General features: G+C 35.9%; 1 protein-coding gene across 1 annotated transcript; it reads left to right on the forward strand.

Annotated features, from left to right (window-relative positions):
* Positions 1-17,571: 17,571 nt before the first annotated feature.
* GAPT (GRB2 binding adaptor protein, transmembrane) lies at positions 17,572-18,459 on the forward strand. The gene has a single exon (XM_051979546.1). It carries the CDS (start codon positions 17,572-17,574, stop codon positions 18,457-18,459), a length of 888 nt encoding a protein of 295 aa, XP_051835506.1.
* The last annotated feature ends 7,256 nt before the right edge of the window (positions 18,460-25,715 follow it).

Raw genomic sequence — 25,715 nt, forward strand, 5'->3', positions numbered from 1 at the left:
CAAAAGAGGTCTGGAAGGGAGATGAAAACACCAAAAAGGAGGTGATCATGCCCTCCCTGACTTCTCAAGAAGGGAAGTGAAATCACAAAAAGGAGTTACGACCTCCCTAACTACTCAGGAAGGGAGATGAAAACACCAAAATGAACTAAGGAGTCAAACCAGATATTGTTAGCATATTTCCTCTGGGCTGAAATTGAAACAGGTATACATAAATCTATCAGCATGGGAGGTATTACACAAGCACATGGTAATATAACATAGGCTAGTAGTGATGTAACAAACAGCATTAAAAAAAAAAAACAGCAGTTACTATATAACAAACAATATGAATATACATGTCCATAAGTCCTAGAAGGAGGGTATATAAATAACAATCACACATTCACCTCCCTCAGCAACCAAGAGATAATCCAAAATCAATCTATTGTTCATTACTTCATGTGTCAGGGAATCCAATGATTCCTGTAGATTTGAAGTACTATAGCAGTCTCATCTTGTCTCAGAGAATCCAATGATTCCTGTGGTTTTTGAAATCCTACAACAATCTTATCTTGTCTTAGGGAATCCAATGATTCCTACTGGTTTTAAAGTCCTGCAATGATCTTAACATTTTTTTATGTTCATGAGTCAATTGCCATAAATGCCCTGCTTTTTCAGTGGTGGGCAGTCAGCAATGGAAGCACCTAATGTTTTTTGGGTTTTCTCCTTTGTTTCAAGGGTCTTCTCCATCTCTCTCCGATGGACAAGGTGAATGTGACTCATTGGCACCCATCTAATTCCTTCTCCATCTGTAGAGATACAAGCAAACCCTCTCCCCTAAGCAGTTAGCCTATCTAGTCCCTTCCATTCACCACTTTCTGGATCTCTCCACATCACCTGGCAATTATCTAAAGATAGTGGAGCTGCTCGCACTGGACACTGCTCTTCTGGTGGGTTATAAAACCTGTCTGCCAGAGCCAGTGCATCTTTATCAAAAATCAAAAATTAATAGAGTAAAGAGCTAAATTTAAAAGTTCTCTAGGATTACCTGTGGTCCCCCCTTTCTTTTGTTTTTGGAAGAGTATCTTGTTGTCTCTATTTCTCCTCTCTACTATTGCCTGTCCTTGAAGATTAAAGGGTATGCCAGTGGTGTGTAAAAACTGATATTGTGCACAAAAATGTGTAAAATGTTTAGAAGTATATGTGGGTCTATTATCTGTTTTTTAATGCTTGTGGCACACCCATAATTGCAAAAGCTTGTATAAGGAATTCAGTCTCTTTTGCTGCTGTTATTGCAAAATCCTGAAAAGATGTCTACTACGACATGGATAAAAGACAGATGACCAAAAGATTTATAATGGGTCACATCCATTTGCCATATTTCATTGGATCACAAACCACAAAGGTTCTTCCCTGGAAGGAGCATAGGAGCATGGAAAGGAAGGCAAGCTGTACAGATTTTTACTATGCTCCTAACTTCCTCTTTTGTTATCCCAAACTGCAGATATAAAGCTCGAGCAGCCTGATGATATTTAGAGTGAGATTCTTGGGCTGCCTGAAATAAAGGTGTATTGGCTAACATGGTTAGAAGGCTATTTGCTTTTGAATTTCCATCAAAAATTGGACCTGAAAGTCTACTATGAGTGGACATGCAAGTTATAAATCTTACCTGAATGCTTTCTCATTTGCTCTTGAACTTCCTTAAAAAGCTAATATATGTTAGAAGCTACAAATTTTATTTGGGCTGTGGCAATTCTTTGTACAACACCTGCTGAATAGGCTGAATCAGATATTTACATCTCATAGATAATAAGTAAGATTGCATACAATTCATTCTGCTGAGGTGATTGAAAAGGAGTTCTGACTACTCTTTTTATAGTTAAGTCATGAAAGTATACAGCACAAATGTTATAGTTGTATGTATCTATAAAGATAGTTGGTCCTTTAAGAGGAACATTAGAAACTTTTTTTTTTTCAAAAATCTGTTGCCAATTATGTAATAGCTGAGTTATCTTTAATGGAGACCCATGTGTAAAATTTCGAGCTGTGGCCAATAAAATTTGCTACTCTGGGATGGTTTCACAGCATACATTAATTTGTGCATTGTTATAAAAGATGTATATCTTGTCAGGTCTTATCCCAGATAATTATGTTACTCACTTAATGGCCTTTAATAGAGGCCATTCTCTAGGCAATTGAGTAGGAGATGGAAGTCCAGGCTGAAGAATTAACACTAGACGCATCCATTGGATATCTCCTATCAATTTTTCAAAGAAAAGTCATTTCAACTTCTCTCAAAACTTCTTGAGCTTCTTAGTTTCCCTCTGTTCATTTACTTTTCTTAAATCAGTCAACATCCTTCATTTTCCAGATAATTGTATTGCTCGCTTAATGACATTTAATAAAATTCTAGCCACAAACACTGGGTAAGGAGTAAGGCTTTGGTCTGGTTGTGCTGAGAGCGTCACCCACTCTATCATGCTGTGTCTTTGTTGAGAGACTGCTGTGGGTGCCTCTTTTGTAACAAAAATTCATATTTCCAAGGGTTTTTGAGTAACTCTTTCAACCACATTGGATAAAGCCATTCAACTTCTCTCAAAGCCCCTTAAGCTTCTTTTGTAAGCTGGCGTGGTGAGTTTAAAGCAGTGTCTCCCCTTAAAATGTTTTATAATGGTTGTAATTGGTAGGTAGTTAAGCCTAACACTGAACAAATGGATATCTCCTATCAATTTCTGAAACAAATTTAAGATGTTTAACTTCTCGGTTCTTAAAGAACGTTTTTGTACTGTAAGCACCTTAGGATATATTTCATATCCTAAATATTGAAAAGGAGCGTGCCTTTGAATTTTTTTCTGGGGCTATTTACAATTGGTAGTTCCTTAATGTTTCTATGATCTTTTGTAGACATGCTTCTAACATTTGCTCCTTAGGTGCACACTCCAAGATATCATCCATGTAATGTAATAACATAACTTTTGGAAATGCTTTTTCCAAAGAGTAAAAGCAGCAGCCACATACGTTTGACACATAATAGGGCTATTTTTCATTCCCTGTGGCAAAACTATCCATTAATACTTTTTATAAGGCTCAGCTAAATTAACGCTGGAGATTGAAAAGGCAAATCATTTCACATCCTCCTTATCTAAAGGGCTAAACTAGAAACAATCTTTAATGTCTATAACCCAAAAAGGCCATTCTCCAGGCAACTGAGTAGGAGATGGAAGCCCAGGCTGAAGAGTTCCCATAGTTTTCATCTGTTCATTTACTTTTCTCAAATCAGTTAACATCCTCCATTTTCCAGATTTCTTTTTTGTTTTTTAATAGCAAATATAGGGGAATTCCAAGGACTTAGAGAAAGTTGAACATGTCTTTGCTCAAGTTGCTCTTGTACTATATCTAATAAGGCCTGAATTTTTTCACTTGTTGAGGGCCACTGTTCTACCCACATTGTGGTATCAGTTTTCCATTAAATGGGAACAGGTGAGAGTGCAGGCAGCCCTTCAACAGCATCCCTGCCTAAAAAGCCAAAGTACTCAATTGTAATCCTAACTGCTGTAAAATGTCTCTTCCCTATAGATTGATGGGGATCTTTTCTACTACAAAAGGAGTAAAAACTCCTGTTTCACCTCCAAATGTCCATCTCAAAGGTACAGCACTAACTTCAACTGCTATTGATTCTCCTATGCCAGACATGTAGGTGTCTGCCTTAATCTTTGGCCAGTGACTAGACCAGTTGGCACCTCTAATGACGACTGTATGATCTGCACCTGTATCTACCAAGCCTTCTAATGATATGCCATTTACAAAGATAGTGAGCATAGGTTGGTCAGCTGTAACAGCTGCAGTCTAGAATATTCTTGGATTCTGCTGCTCAGAGTCAGAATCTGGATAACCAGATTCACCAAATTGCCTATTAGGAGTCTATATCAGTAAACCTGATACTACTACTTCTCCTGGGTGATAAGTCAGACATTGTCTACCTGTATTAGTGACTGGGATATTAGCTACACATTCCCCAGTTTCCCAAGTCAGTGTATAGATGGACATTGTTTTACAAGCACTCTCAGGGGATGAAATGGTCAAGCCTACTGTGCTTGGAGGTAAAGGATTTATAGGCCAGACAGGAACAGATTTCACTTCTCCAGGGGATATTTCAGCAGTCCCAGCTGCATACAACCCTATTCTCCCCAATTGTAATTCCTTTCTCCCATCAGGTTGCTTCTCGTCTGATTGATCATGTCTGAGTACTGAACTTTTAAAGACTCTCTGGGTGTAACATTGGCTGCCATCATGCTCCAAGTGTTTTTTGCCTGGGGCCCTGGAGTTAAGCCTCGCTTCCCATTTCCCTGAGTCAATCTACATTCTGATGCCCAATGGAAGTCTCTGTTGCATTTTGGACATGGGGTTTTGGGTCTTGTTCTCCCACCCTATTTTTTTCCACTCTATCTTTATGCCAATATTGAGCTTTCAGATGCTCTACTTTACCACATTGAAAGCATTGATGAATCTCTCTTGAAGGCCCTTGCCAAAAGGAACTCTGTCTTCCCATGTTCAGATCTTGAAAAGTCTGCATGATAGCCTAGGTATAAAAGGTATTGTGCCCACTGTGGGACACCATCTTATGATTTCCCCTAAAGGAGTATCCTTGTGTAGTATAATTCTTCTACAAACCTCATTAGCATTTTCCTTAGCAAGTTGTCCATCATAATTTCTGTTCCTACATTTTCACCCATAGTTTGTATGACTGCTGTTCGCAGATGTCCTACAAAATCAGCAAAGGGTTCATTTGGACCTTGTGCTATTTTCATGAAATCTTTGCCTCTAGCTTGTTGTTCTGGGAGGGTGCCCCATGCTTTGATAGCAGCAGCAGCAATTTGCTCATATGCTTTCAAAGTGTAATTAATATGTGCTAACGTGTCTGCATAAGGAACTACAGCTGTTAGTTGGTCAAAGGTGACTGGTATATTATCTCCAGGTTGCCTATTTCATTGGGCTTGTATTCTACAGAGTTCATTATACGCAGAAAATCACAACAAGCTTTGTCCTGGTTCTAAACATGTCCTTGCTATAGATTTCCAGTCATGAGGAGTTAAAATTTCAAAAGCCAAATTCTCTAATAACATCTTAACATAAGATGATGTAGACCCATAAAGAGTGCAAGCCTTTTTCAGATCCTTGATAATTTCCAAATTAAATGGAGTGTATTTTTTTTTCTTGACCTGAAGAGTCAAACTCTTCAATCATAGGGTATACTTCTATTTTTAAATCAAATATATCCTGTCCTTCATTTTTAGCTTTAATTAGCACCCTTTGTAATTGTGTCATAGGAGGTAGACAAAGCTCCTCCATGGGTGGTGCTGATGGTGTTCACTGCTCTTCCCCCTTCTCCTCCTCCTTCCACCCAGGGAGGCAAAATTGAGGAATTGAGGGTCAGAAGATGGGGAATGCCCTAAGAGTGCCTGCTTGGGTATAGATGGAAATGAAACTGAACTGTGAAAGTGAGAAACACCACACCCTTTAAGTTTATCAGGGCTGTTCTTGTCTAATTCTCCATGCTTCTCAGTTGCTTTGTCAGTACCATCCTTCTCCTACTCTTTCTCCTCACACTTCCTTGTCTGGCTGTTCTCATTAAAAATTTTTCCTTGTTTTAGAACTTGTGGAATTCTTTAAAGCCAATTGTATTATGTTGTACATAAGGAATGTTTCCTCAGGAATTGAATCAGGATCCATAGCTTTGTAATATTCAATTAGCTGCTCTCTCACTATTTCCCACATATCTAGCTTTAATTTTTCTTCCTTAGATAGCCAAGGAGATGTGTACTGTACCATATTTAAAAGTCCATTGATTTGCTTCCAAGTTACCAACAAATCTTGGTTCTTTATTAACCTAACTATGCATTTTGCATACTCCCCTTGGGGAGGGGGAAATTCTTTTCTTAGTATTTGCCCCATTTCAACTGAAAAACACGAAGTGTGTAGTTTAGCCCTTACCAAATCTTCCTGCTTGTCTATTTTTGTACCCACCCTATTTCCAGGTCATAGGGATTTCTCCACTGAGCTCATGATCGCACCAATCAAATTGCTTTGTGCTCTGCTTTACAAGGCCTTGCGTTTCTAGGGCCCCACGTTTGACTGCCAAAATGTAAGGTCTGGACCAGGTCTCTGGAGGACCTCAGGACTTGGTCTTAGTGGAGGAGTGAAGGAGGAAGGAGACTCACAAGGATGGTCAAAGATGGAGTCTGAATCTGGAGTCTGGAGCCCGAAGTCTTTTCTGTGTCTGTGGCTAAGAAATGTGGCTAAAAGAGCCTTCTGTGTCTGAGATTCCCTTAAATACTTCAGTATGATTACATCACCACAGCACACTGAGCATGTGCAACCATTACATCACCATATCATACTGAGTAGGTGCTTAACTATAAGTAATCTGTTGCCCTTGATTCAAGTATACCTTTTTCAGAGTTCCAGTCCTCTACAGGTTCTTTTAAAAATTATGGATTGCTTATCATATGCATGTCATTCTCTAAGTTGTAGGGATACAAAGATTAAATAAGACATAGTCCCTATTCTTGAGGCTCATTATACTTTAATGGCTTGAGGCTCATTACATTTTTTTAATGTTAAACGTGGTAGAAATACATGTGAAATCTAAATATATGCATACATATTTATTAAATTAAATCAGAAAAAAGAGAAAATAAAATAAAATGCAAGCAAACAACAACAAAACAAATGAAAATGCTATGTTGTGAACCACACTTAGTTCCTGCAGTTTTCTCTTTGAGTGTACATGGCTTTCTTTATCATCAAACTATTGGAACTGGTCTGAATCATCTCATTGTTGAAGAGAGCCATGTTCATCAGAATAGATCATCATTTAACTGTAGTGTTGCCATGTATAATGAGCTAGTTCTGGTCATTTCACCAGCATCACGTAAGTCTCTCCAGGCCTCTCTGAAATCATCCTCCAGATCATTTCTTATAGAATAAAATTCCATAACATTCATATAGCATAACTTATCCAGCCATTCTCTAATTGATAGGCAATCATTCAGTTTCCAGTTTCTTGCCACAAACATTTTTGCATATGTGTTTCCCTTGTCCTCCTGTAAGATTTCTTTGGGATACAAGCCTAGTAGAAACACTGCTGGGTCAAAGGGTATGCCCAGTTTGATAGCCCTCTGGGCATAGTTCCCAATTGCTCTCCAGAATGGTTGGATCCAGTCACAGTTCCACCAACAATGTATCAGTGACCCAGTTTTTCCACATTCCTTCCAACAATCTGCATTATCTTTCCCTGTCATTTTAGCTAATCTGAGAGGTGTGTAGTGGTATCTCAGAGTTGTCTTAATTTGCATTTCTCTGATCACTAGTGATTTAGAGCACCTTTTCATAAGACTAGAAATAGTTTCAATTTCTTCATCTGAAAATTGTCTGTTCATATCCTTTGAGAATTTATCAATTGGAGAATGGCTTGAATTCTTACAAATTTGAGTCAATTCTCTATATATTTTAGAAATAAGACCTTTATCAGAACCTTTGAATGTAAAAAAAAAAATGTTTTCCCCTTTTTTTGCTTCCCTTGGTTCATTAGATTTTAATGTCTAATAGTGAGGAAAAAAGGGAAATTGAAAGAAAAACATGAACAAAGAAGCAAAGGGAGAGAAGTAGGGAGAGAGGAAGGAAGAAAACAAGGAAAGAAAGGAGGATAGGAGGGAAGAAAGAAGGAAGGAATGAAAGAAGGAAGCAAGGAGGAAAGGAGGATGGGAGTGAGGATGGAAAGGAAGAAAGGGAAGACAGGAAGAGAGAAGATATGAAGGAAGGAAAGAAGAAAGAAAAAAGGAAGAAAGGAAAGAAGGAAAAAGGAAAGGGAAAGAGGGAAGGGAGGAGGAAAGAGAGTAAGAGGAAGGCATATTAAGTGCTTAATATGTGTAAAATGCTGTACTAATTACTGAGACTACAAATATAAAAATATATGTTCAGGGGAAAAGATTTTGATATGATGACTCTCAGAAAGAATAAGTGGGATCATAGATAGAGAAAATGATTGGGAGTTTCCAGAGCTGAAAATTAGAGTCGGGAAGAAATTTTTCATAAAACAAATGGCAAAGTTCAGTGATCTAGAGGGTGGGGTGACAGACAGAATAGGATAAGAGATACATAGGTAATACAGTAGATAGAACATTGGACCCGTGACACTGGGCAAATCAGTGTCTACCTCAGTTTCCTCATATGTAATATGGAAATAAATAATACCTATTTCCCAGGATTGTTGAGGGGATAAATGAAATAGTATTTGCAAGGCACAGTGTCTGACCCATAGTAGGACCAATAGCTATTATTAGAAATAAAAGTCAGAACATGCCAAAAAAAAAAAAAAGATTTAGACAATGCTGAAGAAATCTGAGGAGGGAAGTATGATAAACTAGAGTTGGGATCCCAAAAGATAAAATTTGATCAAGTAGAATACTGATAGGAGGCAATCTGCCAGGCCTGTAGATAGTGCCTCTTTATCTACCAGGACAATGACTGACCATAAAATGATGCAAGCCACGTCCAGCATAATTGCAATGTAGGTTTGTCTTTTTTTATTTTGTTAAAACTTTTTATTTACAAAACATATACATGGGTAATTTTTCAACATTGACCCTTGCAAAACCTTCTGTTCCAAATTTTCCCCTCCTTCCCCAAACCCCCTCTCCTAAATGGCAGATAGTCTGGTTAAATCCAATATATGTATACATATTTATACAGTTATCTTATTGCACAAGAAAAATCGGATCAAGAAGGAAAAAAAAAGCCTAAGAAAACAATGCAAGCAAGTAACATTAGAAAGAGTGAAAATGCTCTCTTGGGATCCACCTCAGTTCTGTGGGTTTGTCTTTTAAAAATACATGATGTCATCCTAGAATTATTCTGTTGAAATTGTGTGTGTAAGCTTATAGATACAATTTTAGGACAGGGAAAGTAGGGCCAAACAATAAATCTTATCCAAATTATAGAATTATACACACATCAATTAAGATGAGTGGGAGAATGTATCCAAGTAGTGTCAGATTGTATTTTTAATTACCTTTTACTGAAGGATTACAGCTAAATATCCCATGGGTTGCTCATTTCTCATGACTACTTGCTCATTCTTCCAAGCATCCACTTATTTTTATTTTGTATGAAGGAATAAAATTAAAAGTAAAAGAAATGAAGATGTGAAGTAATGAACAGTGTTATCTGATCATTCAAGCCATTAGGACAGACTGCGGGAGGAAGCTACGAGGAACTGGGTGGAGAGCAGTTACAAAGAAAATGTCTTTTTATTTAATTATTTTTTCTTTTAAAAATTTCCTTTTATTTATTTTTTCAAACAAAGATTTATCTTTTCTTCTCTCCAACTTTCCCTAACCTCCCATTGAGAAAGCAAAAAAAAAAAAAAAAAAAAAAAAAAATCTTTTGAAAGTATATACTCAATTAAGTATACACTCTGACAAATAATTGATTTTAGAAGTGCTGTAGATTATTATATAGCCTTGCCACATTTCCTTGTAACTAGTTGTTTGTCACAATAATAGGGAATTAATAAATATTTCTTCATTAATTAAGTTCCCCAGAGTACTCTGGAATAGCCAGCTCCTGAGAAAGTACTTCCAAATATATCTCTGTATTGTTCATTTGAACCATCATGATATTCACTTGAACAGTCAGAATCATTGAATCTCAGTGCTGAAAGGCACCTTATTTCAAACTACTTAACATATGAGAAAACTGAAACTCAGAAACATAAAGTTCATTCAATTTTCGAATTCTGCAGAAATTTTTTAGGGAGTAGGCAAAAAACTTAATTCAAGTACTGTCTCTGTCCTTGAAGAACTTAAAATTTAGTAGGATTTTATGATCTAGACCTACCCAAGGTGATACAACTTGTCAGAGGCAAAGCTGAGATAAAAACTCAGCTCTTCTTTTTTCCCCATTGAAGCAATTAGGGTTAAGTGACTTGTCCAAGGTCATACAGCTAGGAAGTGTTCAGTGTCTGAGGCCAGATTTGAACATAGGTCCTCCTGACTTCAGGGTTGGTGCTCTATCTACTGCACCACCTAGGTGCCTCTCTCCTAACTTTTTAAAGAGGCCTAATTAATCAATGACTAAGCATTCCATAAGAGCCTAATATGAGTCTGGTAAAGATAAAAAATAAAATCTGTGTTCTCAAGAAGCTTATATTCTATTACTGAGAGGAATAAATTGAGGGGGAAAAGGAAGGTTTATCATATCTGAAGCCACAAGGGCTGAAATAATATTTCACTGCTCTCTCTTCCATACCCAGTCAAAGAGTCTGAGCTTGGTTTAAGGACACAGGTAAGAATCCTAGGGTTAGAGTTCCTTTTTTCACACTCATTGTCTTATTAAGTCCCCATCTTGGTGTCCCTAAAACAATTTTTGCTAATGACTTACACCTATGACTTTCCCATAAGTGGGGAAGCAGAAAAGGTATTCACTGTACTATTTGAATAAGATACTGCACAGAAAATTTATTCCAACAAATTGTTGTCGAATCATTTTTCAATCTTGTTTGACTCTTCATGACCTCATTTGGCAAGGTATCAGAATGATTTGCCATTTCATTTTCCAGCTCATTTTACAGAGGAAGAAACAGAAACAAAGTTAAGTGACTTTGCCTAGGATCAGATAGCTAATAAGTATGTGTGTCCTTTTTTCAAGATTGTGTGTCTTTTATTCTTGAAAGGGGACCAGGGATGTCACGAATATAGTGTCTTGAATTGCTTGTGAGTTTGTTTTAAATGAGGCAGAGGTGGGAAAAGTCACCCTCACTCTCTTCTCCAGTCATTGAAATCCAGTGGCCAAGGCCCAAAATATAGGGCATTACTCTGGTCTTAATAAATTAAAAATTTTCCCAGGCTTCAGTTTGTCTGAAATTATGCCTATTCAATCACAAGGACGAGGTAAGAATTGAGACAAAAGAAAGCCCAATTTGCCATCCCAGAAATATCAAGAGTTTCTGAGATTAGACTAGAACTCAAGAAAATGAGTTTTTCTGACTCCAGGACTAGCACTACATACACTGTGCCACTTATTTGCCTTCCAATAGATAATAGAAAATATTAAAAACAGAATAATCACAAACATGCATTGATAAACATACTTTTTGTCAAAATCTGCTGGTCATTGAAACTTCAACTTCATTAGAATATGAAGGAGTTTGCAGAACTGCTAATTAAGATTTTAAATTTTACCTGAGATCAGTACTTTCTGAATAACTCTCAATATGTATGCATCTATTGGTAAAATCACTAGGTGTGGGTCAATCATCTTATTGGTGACCATCCTTTCTGATGCAGAAATTTTCCTTCCCACCAGTCAGCTTCAGATTGATGGGATTCATGGTCTTTGGACTTGTCAATTCCATAAGATCACTTTCAAACTGGGCATGTCCATCTCAAGATTCACTTAAGTTTAGAAAAAAATGAATAGTAAAAAGGTAGTTCAAGACTGGGTTCAGCCTTTCCTAGGCACCACATGTGCTTTTAACTTTCATGTGCATTTAGTCTAATGGAAGCCAAGGTGAAGAAATGTGTATTTATCCTTCCCCAACAACACTCTTAGAAGAAAACTTGAATCAGTCTTACAAGATTTGAAACCAGAAAGGGAAAGAGAATGAAGAGCTAGGCTATTCACTTTTGTTCCTTTACTGAGTCATCAATTCTATAGACCATCAAAGGACTCTATTAATACATAATGCAAGTCTTTCAATTTTGGGCCAAAAAAGAAAGGTGCTTGAGCAAAACTTTGGAGGAAATTAAGGATTCTTAAAGACATAGATAAGGAAGGTGTCACATTCCAGGTTTACAACACAACTTGTGCAAAGGCATACAGAAGAGACACAGGATGTCATCTAAGGGTATTAGCAAGTAGGATAGTTTGACTAAAATGTCAAATGCTAATTATTTTTTTACTATAAAATATCATTTCTCCTCTTTCATTTCTCCTAATCCTTAACTATTCCAAAGTGGAAGGCATTATTTTGGGAAGTAGCAAGCCCCTATATTTAGAGGTCTTTAAGCAAAAGCTGAATGACTACTTTTGGGGAAGATTGTAGATAAGAATTTCATTCAGATATGGATTAGATTTTATAGTCTCTTAACTTCCCAATTACCTGAGAGTCAGAGAATCTATGAATCCACTAGCTTTTATTATCATTTAACCTATATAGCTCCTCCTCTTTGTCCACGAGAAACGAATTATACCTGCTTCAATATTAGGAAAACTATTAGCATAAAACTAACAGAAAGCATCTGATTATTTCAATAGATGTAGAAAAAGCATTTGATAAAATGTAACATTCATTCCTATTAAAAACATAAGAGAACACAGGAATAAATGAAGTTTTCCTTAAAATGACAAACTTATTTATAACCATCAGAATCATCATATGTAACTAGAAGCATTCCCAATAAAAGAGCCATGGTTTTTTGTTTTGTTTTTGTTTTTGTTCAGATTAGAGTGAAGGGAAGAATTGATTAGCACATTATTAGGGATCTCCAAGTTGTTTGGCACCAATCCATTCATTAAAACTATTAATCATTGTATCAGCTGTTAACTTGTTCCAAATCAATTTAGAATTTTTGCTATTCTAATTTCATTGTGGCCTTTCTGACCCATTTTTATATTCAAGAATCCATCCAATGTGAAATTATCATATCCTTATATCTCCATCTTTTGAAATACTTTCTTTCCCTCAAGGTCAGTTTTGTGCTTGAGCTAGTTCTAACTGGAAAGGGAGAACTAATTGCTAAATTTTTAATGTATTTGTACATTGAAAATTACCCTACACACCAGAGCTTGATTTATTGGTTTGTTAATTGTCTAGTAAATGTAAATGATAAAGTAAATGAAGAAAAAACTTAAAAGCATGAAAAAAGTTTTCAGAGAGCAGTTGTCAAACATTTACCAATTCCACCTCCATCTCCACCAAATGAAATTTCCCCTGATCTTCCCAGTTAGAAGTGACCTCCCTTTTTTCAATCTCTTATACCTTTGTATTTGAATCTCTTCTTTGTACCTATGATATTATTATATGTATTAGAGTTATTTGCATACTCAGCGTATTCACCCTATTAGAATATAAACTTCCTGAGGTCAGAAATTAGGTTTTATTTAATCTTTGTATTTTCAGAATTTAGCAGGGTCTTAGACATAAAATTTACTAAATGTCTGTTGGATTTACTTGAGTTTATTGAATTTTCTCTCATTCATTCCAAATTGCTGTCATTTCTTTTGTCCCTTGGGTTTTATCTCTTATATTTCGTCTATCATCTCATACTTAGTTCCTCCTTTTAATATTAATGCATGAAAAGTAATTGTGACATCAACAACTCTCAGTCATTCCTCTAGATGGAAGGGGCAGATCTCCTCAACTGCTTTTTACAGATAAGCTATGTGGAATTACTATGCAAAAAAAATTACAATTCTTTTAATTTATTTTTACAGTGAACTGACATCCTCTTCCCTCTCAGAGTAGCCACTGTATATATGAATTGATTTGAGGAGGAGACATAAATACATGGCAGTTAATGCACTTTTCCTCTCCACCTTTCTTCTCACAGGATCAGGACAGAGGTAAAGTGCACACACACACACACACACACACACACACACACACGACATCCACACACAAAAAAAATGGCTTCTCCAAACAGCTACATGTACATACTTCCCAAAAGTTTCCTTGGGTCAATTGATTTCTCCATTATTGAATTTCTCCTCTGGTCTTTGTTCTAAGCAATCAAAACCTAGAGGGTGCTGACCTACCATGTAGCTCTTTGGACAATAGAAACAATGGATTTTAGTGCTTCATTAAGAAAAATACTATGTTCAAATAGTAGACTATCATATCTCTGCTGAAGTTTGAAGGAGAATGAAATGGCTTTTCTTGACTAGGAAATTTATGAGTATGTCTTGACTAAAAAGTTAATGGCACCATCCACGTTTTGTTTTGTTTTGTTTTTGCTTGTTTGTTGTGGTTTTTTTTTAATCTCTATTAACCAAGGAACACTTTAGATCTATTGAAAGATCTGTCTTCCTAATTTGCCAGTTGCTTTTACTCTTATCTCACCTTGATGCATCTAATAAGAACTTCCTCTAATAAAAGGAAAGCATGCAAAGTGTGAAGAAACAACCTGAAAAGAGGGTGTGATCAAGAATATAGACATGCCATTAAGTCAGAAAGAGGAAGGAGAGAAAAGAAGGCACAGAACCAAAGTTGGGTCAAAAATCAGCCTGAGAAAAGGGTGAAAGACAGACTGTGTGGTCCATCAATATTAAAAGGTAAGATCTTATCCAAGGGCAATAATGAGTGAAACTTGATTTGTAAATAGCCAGTATTCTATTTTTCCCAATAAAAACTAGGATTTTTCTTTTGTTTTACTTTTGGGGGACACTGGACCCAAAACAACACCTGTAACAAAAATAATCTGTGGGGGGAGAAATGGGGTTGGCAGGATATGTCATGCCATTTTTCTTTGTATGGGAGTAGGGAGAGAAGATTATTTTAATTGATTTTTTTACAATACTGAATAAGTTCTTAATGTGAATATACCACTGGCAAATAACTTTATAATCAATAATTAATTAATCCACACAATATCCCTGTATATTTTATCTATTTTCATTTTTCAGATGGGAAATTTAGTCAAAGATTAAGCCACTTCTCAAGCATTGGTTACTATATATATATAGCAGCTACCCTTCTACTTAAAACTCTGTTAGCCTCAAATTTGGGATCTTGTATCTCTAACATGAGAAATATCTCTATACCTCTGTTTATATTATCTATTTTTGTATATGGAGGAGGAAGAAGAGAGGGGGAGAAGAGAAAGAGATTAGTTGATTATTTTAATTTTATTAATTTAGACTTCAAAAGTAACAGTATAGGAATGACAACTAAAAAGAATCTATTAAGTGTTTACTATGTATTTTGGGAGCTTTGCAAACTTTCAAGCCCTAAATATTAGTTATTATCATTATGTTTTAAGTGATGCTCTCAGATGAATCTAAGCCCTTTTTTGCTCACAGGGCAGAATTAAAAGGGCTCTCTCATGCATGCATAATTCTTAGGAGATGAGTTGATGAAGTTGAAGTATTTATTCCTATATCTGAATATTGAAGATTAATTACATTAATAAAATTAAGATGATTAATTAAATTATTAAAATAAAATACCTTCTTGAGTGTTGTTAGTTATAACATCTCACAAGAAACAGGGAACTTATATCTGTTTTTTTTTTTTTTTTAAAGAAAAGACAAACAAAAATCTGTTATAATTAGTGCCATTACAATGGAGTAAAGACTCACAACAATATTATTTTGTTGATCAAGTCTCAATGGAAAGTTAAAGCATATTCAGTAATATAACTGTATTGTAATATAATCACTTAAAAAATCTAATTCCCTTTGTAGGGAAGTCTTAGATGAATAAAGATAAAAAGAGAGATATCTTTTGGCTAAAGATAGTAGGATCACAAATTGAGAGATGGAAGAGAATTTAGAGATCATTTAGTCCAATCTCCTCATTTTTCAGACAAGGAAACTAAGGAGAAGGGAAGCTAATTGAATTGTCCAAAGTCACTGAATTTGTAAACAGAAGAACAAGATTTGAACTGTGATTTCAAATCCAGTCCTCTTCCCATTATTCCATGTTACCATTCCATTTCACTGACCCCTTTAATATCCCACACACCCCTTCTAGGAAATACTCCCAAATTTCCAAACCATTTACTCAACCACAACAAATGCTAGAGCTTAGAGCCAAAAGTAATTAAAAATGAGGATATAGGCAGCCGGGGGTGTAGTAGATATAGCACCAGCCCTGACGTCAGAAGGACTTGAGTTTAAATCTGTTCTCAACACTTACCACTTCCTAGCTGTGTGACTGTGGGTAAGTCACTTAACCCCAATTCCCTCAGGGGAAAAAAAAAGAGGATACCAATCAGAAAACAATTTAAAACAAATGCTAGATGATGAACACTAAACTGGATTCTTAAGGAGACACACAGTTTAGATGATAGCCACTATTTCTTCAGGGAGCTTACAGTCAAGTAGGGGAGTAAGATATTAATATAGATAGGTAGGCTTGAAATCAGGAAGACTCATCTTTGTGAGTTCAAATCTGGTCTCAGGTTGTTACTAGCTGTGTGACCCTGGGCAAGTCACTTAACCCTGTTTGCTTCAGTTTCCTCATTTATAAAATGAAGATAATGGCAGTACTTAACTACAAGGTGGTTATAAGGATCAGATGAGATAATATTTGCAAAGTGCTTATCAAACTGCCTGATGATGGTAGATACTATATAAATGCTTATTCCCTTTCCACCTTTCTCATAATTTCATTGATATAAGGAACTCCTAGATAAAGAAATCCCCCGCACTAAGTCAAGTTTTGTGCAATCTAGGCTCTTTAAAGAAATCCTAGGATTTCTGATAAGTTGATTTGCCCAGAATCACATAGCCAGGATGTATCAGGGACTGTACTTGAACCCAAGTCTTTCTGAGGCAAAGTCTATAGGGTCATGGATTGAGGGTATGTCCTTATTCCATCATTTTTCCCCCTGTTGGATTCACATGCTAATTAACTGAATGGGGGCAACTGGTGATTCAGTGGCTAGGACACTAGATCTGAAGTCAGGAAGATTTGAGTTCAAATTCTGCCTCAGACACTTCCTAGCTGTGTTACGCTGGCCCTTAAGTCCCTTAACCTCTTTGCCTTAATGCACTGGAGAAGGAAATAGCAAACTACTCCAACATTCTTGCCTAAGAAACCCCATGAGCAGTCTGGTTCATGGGATCACAAGAAGTATGACTCAATTGAATGACCCAAACAATAGAAATAATCTACAACATAGACATTCCCATTGTAATGCGGGAGAAACTGAGCAAGATAGAGATTAGAGAGTATTTAATAATTTATTAAATGGGAGAGATTTACTGGAATCAAATGGATCTGTGGTTTGGTCTCAGGGCTGAATGAGAATATTGTCTCAAAGAATCCAGCAGCGAATGTTAGATACAAGAATCTTTTATAGGGTAACAAGAACAATGACATAATCGGGGGAGGTACTTGGATGGAGATAACCTAATGGGGATAGGCACCTAGGATGACATAATGGGAGATACTGGAGAAGCTCCTGATATTCTAATGAGGTCTAAAATGAACAAAGACCTTTATTCCATCAAACATTAAGAGGGAATGATTATAGCCTGAAGTCTAAGATAGAAGACCTTTATCCTATCAAACATTAAGAGGGAATGGTTATAACGTGTGGCAGAGTAACTGAATTGGACAATTAGGGAAACTGGGTCAGGACATTAAAGGAGAACTATGGCACAATACCATGTCCATTTAAGGACATTTACATGTCCATTTAAATCCTAGGAAATAGGGCTCTCCAGAGAGGAAGTTGTTCAACTTGGCCGATCAGTTTCTTGGTCATATATAAAAGTCAAAAAAGGAAAGTCATTGAAATTTGTTCCTTCATGGGCTTTGTAATAATAATTTAATCAATGTATCTATAATTTGTTGTAGGTTTCCAAATGACAGATTATTCAGCTTTCTTCATTTTGCATTTCCTTCTATGCCATCTTCACCCATCCCTTTCAACTTCACATTGCGACTATGTGAAGAATAATACAGTAGAATGGGGTAAAATCAATACATCAATAACTCATCTATACCTGAATAACTGTGATGTGAAAAACGTACTGTACTGTGAGAGTAATCTGCCAAAACTGACATTACTCAACCTATCTTCTAATCAAATAGAGAGTTTACCTGAGAGGTTCCTCCTCAATACCTCCCAAAAAGTAACTCTCTACTTGGAAGACAATAAACTGAAAAATCTACCACGTTCAATTCTGGAAAACAAGAAACTGACAATATGTAGCCTGGACTGCATCTATGATGTTAAGAGGAACAATATTAATATTTCTACCTGTGAAGACATTTTTAGAAAATGTGGAAATGGGTCAGGACACGTGCTTCTCATTGTATTTCTCTTGCTTGCAATTCTAGTCCTCAGTGCCCTGGGTTTAGTCTTGTTTTGGAAACGCCGCCGTTATACAAGTAATTTTGCCCTGCCAAGGTTTTTGCACAAGAAAAAGGATCAGAATGAGTCTGATTCACCTCATGTGCCATGTACCCTCGCTGAATATGTTGGTACAAAGAGCTTTTCACCATGCCAAATAAAAGATGAGCCATCTCCTCTGTCCAGAGGTGACATGGACCACAATTATGAAAATATGGCAATAGGCTCAAAGAGCTGTGCGGAAGAATGTTTGACAGATCTTTATGAAAATACAGCCCAATTCAATTCTGAGGAGCATTTATATGGAAATGAAGCTTCACCTGAATATTATAATTTCCAGAAACCTCATTTTCCCCAAACTTCTTCAGATGAAGATATATATATTCTTCCAGATTAATAATAATGATTCATGTCATTGAATTTCTCTTGGGAAAATAAAGTAAAATTCATTTGTGATTCTATCACTCAACTAAAATTGGATATACTCAGATTGTCTGGTTACTTTCTATTTGTCAAATGTAATTGCCTTTCTTCGATTTTCACCTCCCTGCAACATTTGCATACTTTAATCATTGTTGTTCAATTATTTGACCTTTTCTCTCACTTTCCTCCCATAATCAGGCCTCATGTTTCTGCCTTTACAGTCTCTCATATCTCTTTACTTTCATATTATCATTGGCCTGAGTTGGTTCCTGATTACTACAAGTCAACAAATATTTAATAAACACTTTTATAACAAAAGTGTTTTATATGTGCCAGACATTGTGCTAAGTAAGTGCTGGGGATAACCAATAATGATTTTTAAAAGTAGTCCCTTCCTTCATAGAACTTGCATTCCAGTGGAGTTAGATACCATACAAACATAGATACAAGATACATACATTGTGAATTGTAGATAATTTTAACTTGAGAATCAGATTTTTGACCTTTTCTAAAATTAGTTAAATGAAGGATTTGCTTTACATAAACTAAAGAATTTATCTTTTATTATCTAGCAAAATTTATTTAACTGCATTTACTTTATAGAAGTGAACTGTTTCATATAAATCAATTTTCCCTTTTTTGCATCAAAAACTTTCTTTTATTTCAATGATTTTAACAGAAATACTCCTAAAATGTGCAAAATACCTCTCTGACATTTGAAATACACTTATCTAAACATTATGTAAACTTTTCTTGATTCTTCAGGAGCATGATCACAAATATTTATCAATGAAATAGGTTGTAGTTCAATCAAGTAATAGTCCAATATGCCAAAGCCAGAATTGTTGTGAATTATTGGGTTTGGTTTTTGTTAATTTCTTTTTTATAGTTTTCACATTTTTCTTTTTCCTTTTTCATTGTTAGCTGTTGTCACCATTGCTGATGGTTCCATTTCTTAGCAACCCTTTCCCCAAATCTGGTGCTATTTTTAATATTATTGTTTGATTAGGAAATTGGATATTCAAATCCTTTAGAATTAGATTTAAGTTAAAGGATAATAGATTCTGGGTGAAGAAACCAGTAAAACTTTCCTATGACTAAAGTACATGAATTTTAACTCAAAGACTTTGTAATGTCTACTTTAACTTTTCAGATATCTGTGTGGTCCCTTTCCTGCTTCAAAGCTGTGGTCTGGAGAGTAGTGACTATACTATGTGGATAAGTAGGGTATGATTTAGTTGCAGGGTTATAGGATCAGAGTACCATACATTTAGAGTTGGAAAGAATCTCAGAAGTCATATAGTCTATCCTTTTATTTTACAAATGAGATAACTGACTTGCAGAGAAATTAAATGACTTTTTTACCCTGGGTCATAAGAGTAGTAAATAGCAGAGGTAAAATTTGAACTCCGTTCCTCTGGTCAACTTTATTCAATACAAAATAGAATGAAGAACTTGTAGATAATAGATGATAATTTAAAGTTTTGTAAAAGCTAGATGAAAAAAATGATGGAAAGAACAAAAAAAATCTTTTCTTTTAGTCCTTAATGGGCCCAGATATAGGTTGAATTTATTCAGGAAAAATCAAAGTCTGGTGTCTCACTATGATGTGGTGGTGACCTCAGGTTTTTAAAGACTATGCCATACTTTGGCTAATGATTTTTTTTGGCTGTATTATTTCACAAATACTATATACTAAGACATAGGTGGGTTTTCTATTTGCGTCTGTAGGGGGATTTCCCTGACATTGAGCTTTGAAGTACAGATTCAAATGATTCCTATATAAAAATGTACTTTTAATCCATATCCATTGATAACATAATTATTAATTATATTAATAATCCATATTAACATAATATGCAATATTATATTATAGCATAGACCTTACCTCTTTAGGTAAAAGAATCAGTGTTTTCAAAAGCTTACTTTTCTAATGGTCAAGGAAGACTCAGGCAATACTTTAAATTTCAAAACAAGTGTTACTAAGAGAATAATACTCTAACCATGTGGGATTCTCTCCTGTACAAACTGCCACTCTTCAAGATATCTAATACTTATAATTTTAGCACTAAGGTGTTTCCTTACACTAAATCCTACAGGATACACATTAGGTAAATAGCTCTTTTGGTTACTGTAACAATTGTCACTCCTGCCTTTTATGATTGAACTCTGGAAGAAAGAGTAAGATTAATGACTTTGAACAGACCTGCCTCACTTAAATCCAATTCAATTCCAAGTCAACACATCCCTGTCCTGATGTCATTGGTTGTATTCGAGAACAAAGAATGAACAATAACCTATGGATAGTATTAGCTGACTCTTTTGGAGACTGGGCAGTTCCAGTTGGGTGATACTGATATTTCTTTTCTTCCTCCTCCTCCTCCTTCTCCTTTTTCTCTACCTGCCTCTTCCTCCTCTTCTCCCTCTGTCCATGTGGGGACTCATATCCTTATGTGGATGTTCTTTTCAAAGAATATAAATTTTGATTGTGTATAATTCCCAATCCAAATGGGATTTGGGGACTAAATTTTTTCTTCACTATTTATTCTATCATTGTTGCTGTTCTTAAAAAACAAAACAAACAAACAAAAAAACCCTAGGATAATTAGCTGTTTTTCTTGTGCTGTTTTCATTTATGATTTCTTGAAATATAGCTCTGGTAAATCAGGATTTGACAAGGTCTTTTGGAATTCAAATGGAGCTGCTGGACATTTCTTTAAACCCAAATCACTGGGTTCTCATAGATCGATCCATAATAGGTCCCATACCAAGTCTTATTTATTGTTTGGGTTTTGATGGCTCAGAATGAATGTAAATAAGGGGTGTGTCTGTCTCAGATTGATTCTTTTGTGAAGTCAAATTAGGGTATCTTTTGCTTCAATTCTTACCTAGCCTTTAATCACTGAATAGGAGTTGACTCAGACATACTGAGATCTGGGAAAGACCTTAGCTTAAAAAGGACAGCATCTCCCACTGTATCTGGGGCCATCTCCATTCATACTGACTTAGGTTTTGCTGCTAGACTCAAAGGACTCTGGAGGAGAGAGTGAGGTTGATGACTTTGCCCAACGCTACATTACTTAAATGCAATTTACTTTCAAGCCAAGATATCCATCTCCTGAGAACTTTGCTACTCTTCAAGAATGATTAACAGCAATCTGTTATGACTGCTCTGTTGTAATGCTAATGCCTTCTCTTTGGGATCAAGTCTCATTTACATTGTATATACTTTTTTGCACAGAATAATTTGTATATCATTTCCCCCATTTAGATTTTTTGTTTCTTTAAGAGCAGGGTTTGTTTTTGGCTTTCTTTGTATCCCTGGCACTTAGCAGGGTGACTGGCACATAATAAGTGGTTAATAAATACTTCTTGATTTGTTCTATCAAATTTCATAAAGCATAATGGTGTAGATATTAAAAGTGTAATTTAATTATTTTAGATCACATTGTCTTAAGGGCAAAGTCTGCTACACTCTTCCCAAATGGTTCTCTGGTATCCCTAGAGGATTGGGGCAGAGGTGTCTCTTGGGGTTTCCATTGATTCAATTCCCCATTGTGGTTCGCTTCTTTTAATAAAACACTTCATTTCATTTACCACTTAACAATCACATGGGCTTTTACAACATAATATTTACTTTAAAGATACATTAAAAATTTACAGTTATTTCTGGGAGAATATCCTCTTCCAAAAGCAGGTTTTTGGGGTCTCCCAGGTGGGAGCCTCCATCTTCTCTGATTTGGTCATATGTCAAACACCCAAGACAGAAACTTTTTTCTCTCCAAATGCCAACAATACTGTGAACAACAATCTACAGTATTAAAACAATCTACAGTATTTACATGGAATAGAAAATTCATTAGTTTTTCAAGTTTTCTCTCCCACACCTCTCAATTTCAAACTTTTTTTTACATATCAGCTGAAAATACCATCCAGACAGAAGTTGCTGTCTTTTGTTCTTAAAGAGGTCCAATAATATTATGAAGGTGATGTCTTGACTTGTTTGTGAATTGGATATGTGAGGCAAAGCTGTGCAAAGTCATCAGCCTCACTCTCTCCTCCAGTCATTGAAGTCCAGTGACAAGACAAAGATCAAGATCACTGGCCTTTGGCTAAGATATAGTGCATGACCTTCATATTTCTAAATTAAGCTCTTTCCCTAGGATCAGTTTGTCTGAGGCTATGCCCATTCAATGACAAAGGGATAAGAAAGAATTGAGATAAAAGATGTTTACATTTACCATCACAAATGTTGGGATTGGGGGGATTCTCAAAAGTGACCTTCATCTCTATATAAGAATGAAAACCAAAAGAAACTAGTTTCCCCAAAATTCAAGAAAACTAATGGTGCAGTCAGGTTAACCTAACTTTGACAGGGCTCCCCCTCCAATGTCATATCCTAAATGACTGTAGATCAGTTTTTTTAGAGGACAGAAAAAATAGCAATAATTTTAAGGGCAAAATATTCAGAAATAATAGAAAAAAGCAGCTCTAGAGTTCTGAGAAGTGAGAACTAGCATCATTTCATTATCTAGCAGCCAGCCTCAGGGACCAAAAAGGAAGTGTCTTATGAGTTACTAGGAACTCCACTACAAGATTCTGAATTGTCTCCATTTCAGACATCAATGCTTCTTTTCCTTAGATAATAGAAATGATCTTCCATCTTGTGGAATTAGAAAGAGTTTCACAAAATCATTTCCATTAACTATATACATTAAAAATTATAATTGCTTCACTTTTGAAATTTATCTTTTCTTTGGTATAGTACCTCATTTGTTATCTATTAGCACCATGTAAACATTAAGATTGCATGAGGAATGGGGCAGAATAAATGACTTACACATGGTACTATGGCATCTCCCAGTGCCTAATTGCACACTATGGACTATAGAAGGTCTCTAAGCTTATATTGTCCTAAAGAAATGTGGCTATTGCCAAACTATTGATTATAGATGGTCCCTAAGCTTATATTGTCCTAAACAAATGTGGCTTATTCTTTGTTAACTTGAAAACTCATGAAAGGAAAAATAAAAACCCAGTGTATATGTCTATACAGAATAAAATGTCTTTTTTCATTTCAAAATCTATTGTAGAAAAGGAAATAAGATGGGATTGCAATGCAAAGGTCAAATAGATGGATCTGTAATTTGGAGTTAGAGTTTAGTAATGCATGAAAAATCTCATACCAAAGATACAAGTTCCTGAGAATAGAGGATAGTAAATAGTTGAACTGATTAATCAATGGGTCAAGATTGTAAAATGGGAAACTGAGGTCATAGTGAGGGGAATAAACTGAGAGGGGAGGGAGAGATGATGTGACTAGGGGACATCATGAGGATGAAACAATAAGTTTAGAAAGAGTGAGGCTTACTCAGATTTTAAGAGATCTATGAACTTGGATGGAAGGAAGGGGAAGGAAATTATATTTTTTGTAGGAAAAGGTTCATAGCTTTCCCTACCCTGCCAAAGAGGTCTGTGAAATATAAAAGTTAAGAAGCTCTGAGCTAATGAAACTCATGGCTCTAAAAATCAGGCTCCAGACTAAGAATTCTCCTTTACTAAGAAAGAGGAAAGTCTTAGATAATGGAGTAAAACTGTGAATTCTCTCTTTAGGGTGATGGTTTCACCTAATGTCCTTGCATGAAAATCTCTCAAAATTTCCTTTTCCTATAGGGCAATCAAAGACCCTGATGGATCTTCCTTCTCTAATAACAGAGAGGTAAGTATGGTGTACTGGGAAGAAACATTGCCCCATATGGAGCCTGGGTGTCTGGTTCTGCCACTAAGTCTCTGTGTCAAAAACTCAAAATCAATTCTCTTTTTGGGCCATATATCCTCATTTTAATCACTAAGTCAGAGAAGTCACTCTATATATGATTATACATTGAATTGCTTCTCTATTTTAAAGAACTGAAAATTTCATTTAGTATAAATTTAGAAGCATTTTGAGAAAAAGTAAAATATGAAATATTTAGGTATATAGCCCTTTCTTTTTTTCTTTCTTCCTTCTCTTTTCCTCTTCTCTTCTCTTCTCTTCTCTTCTCTTCTCTTCTCTTCTCTTCTCTTCTCTTCTCTCTTCTCTTCTCTTCTCTTCTCTTTTCTCTTCTCTTCTCTTCTCTTCCTCGTTTTCCCTTTCTCTTCTTTTTCTTTTCTTTTTTCTTTTTTTAAACATTTGCCAAATACAACCTCCAAAAATCCTAAAGCATATTTAGGAGAGAAGAGCGTCTAAGAATTTTGATCCCACAAATGGAGAAGTGAAAGAATGCATTGGGGTTAAAAATTTGTTTGAAACTTTAAAAGTTTACCACATCCTGACCCTCCCTTAAGTAGCCTGATAAGGATTTTCTCATCCTGTTAACTAAGTGACCAATACAGTAGTACCCAATGTGACTTAGTAGAAAGAACATGGGGTGTGGAGTCAGAGAATTGTTGATCTAGTATTGGAAAGGACCTTGGGGCAGCTAGATGGCACAGTGATTAGAGTAGTGGGCTTGAAGTCAGGAAGATTCCTGAGTTCAAATCTGGCCTTGGATATTTATTAGCTATGTGACTCCAGACAAGTCCCTTAACTTCAATTTCTTCATTTGTAAAATGAGCTGGAGAATGAAATGGCAAACCAATCCTTTGTGGTTTGCTAAATATCTTTGCTAAAAAAACTGAAAAACTGAACAACAACAATGACAGAAAACAGAAAGCATTTGAGACAGAATTTGAACTCAGGCCCTCTGATTCCAAAATTAGTCATCTTTCTACTTTTGGCTTTGAATTTCAGCTCCTCAAACAATTTCTGGGTTTCAGTTTTCTCATCTGTAAATCAACCCAGTGGTGTCTTTGGTCCTTTCCATGTCTTAAGTTTATCATCTTAGGACCCTATTATATGTCAGTGGATTGAGGTGTGACTCTTGTTGTAGTGAGATTCTCTCTGAATAGAGAACTGGATTCTGAAAGCACTTGGTTTGAAGGCAGAGGATCTGTATTTGAAGCTGATTCAAGCAGGAACCTTCAAGGGAAACCTGGTGAGCTCCATGATACTTTGATTCTCATTGATTGGCCCCCAGGCCAAGCATTCCAAATTCCCTTTGGTCATTGATTGGATCCTAATTGTCTCAGATTGAATATAAATAGCAGTCATTTCTGCTTTGGCCAGAAATATTGAGGGTCTTCCCTTCCTTCTTTTTATTCATTTATTATTTTTTTTTTTTGACTAGGTGAAAGAGGAGAATATAGCCT

Source organism: Antechinus flavipes, chromosome 1 (assembly GCF_016432865.1).
Source record: "Antechinus flavipes isolate AdamAnt ecotype Samford, QLD, Australia chromosome 1, AdamAnt_v2, whole genome shotgun sequence".
Classification (NCBI taxonomy): domain Eukaryota; kingdom Metazoa; phylum Chordata; class Mammalia; order Dasyuromorphia; family Dasyuridae; genus Antechinus; species Antechinus flavipes.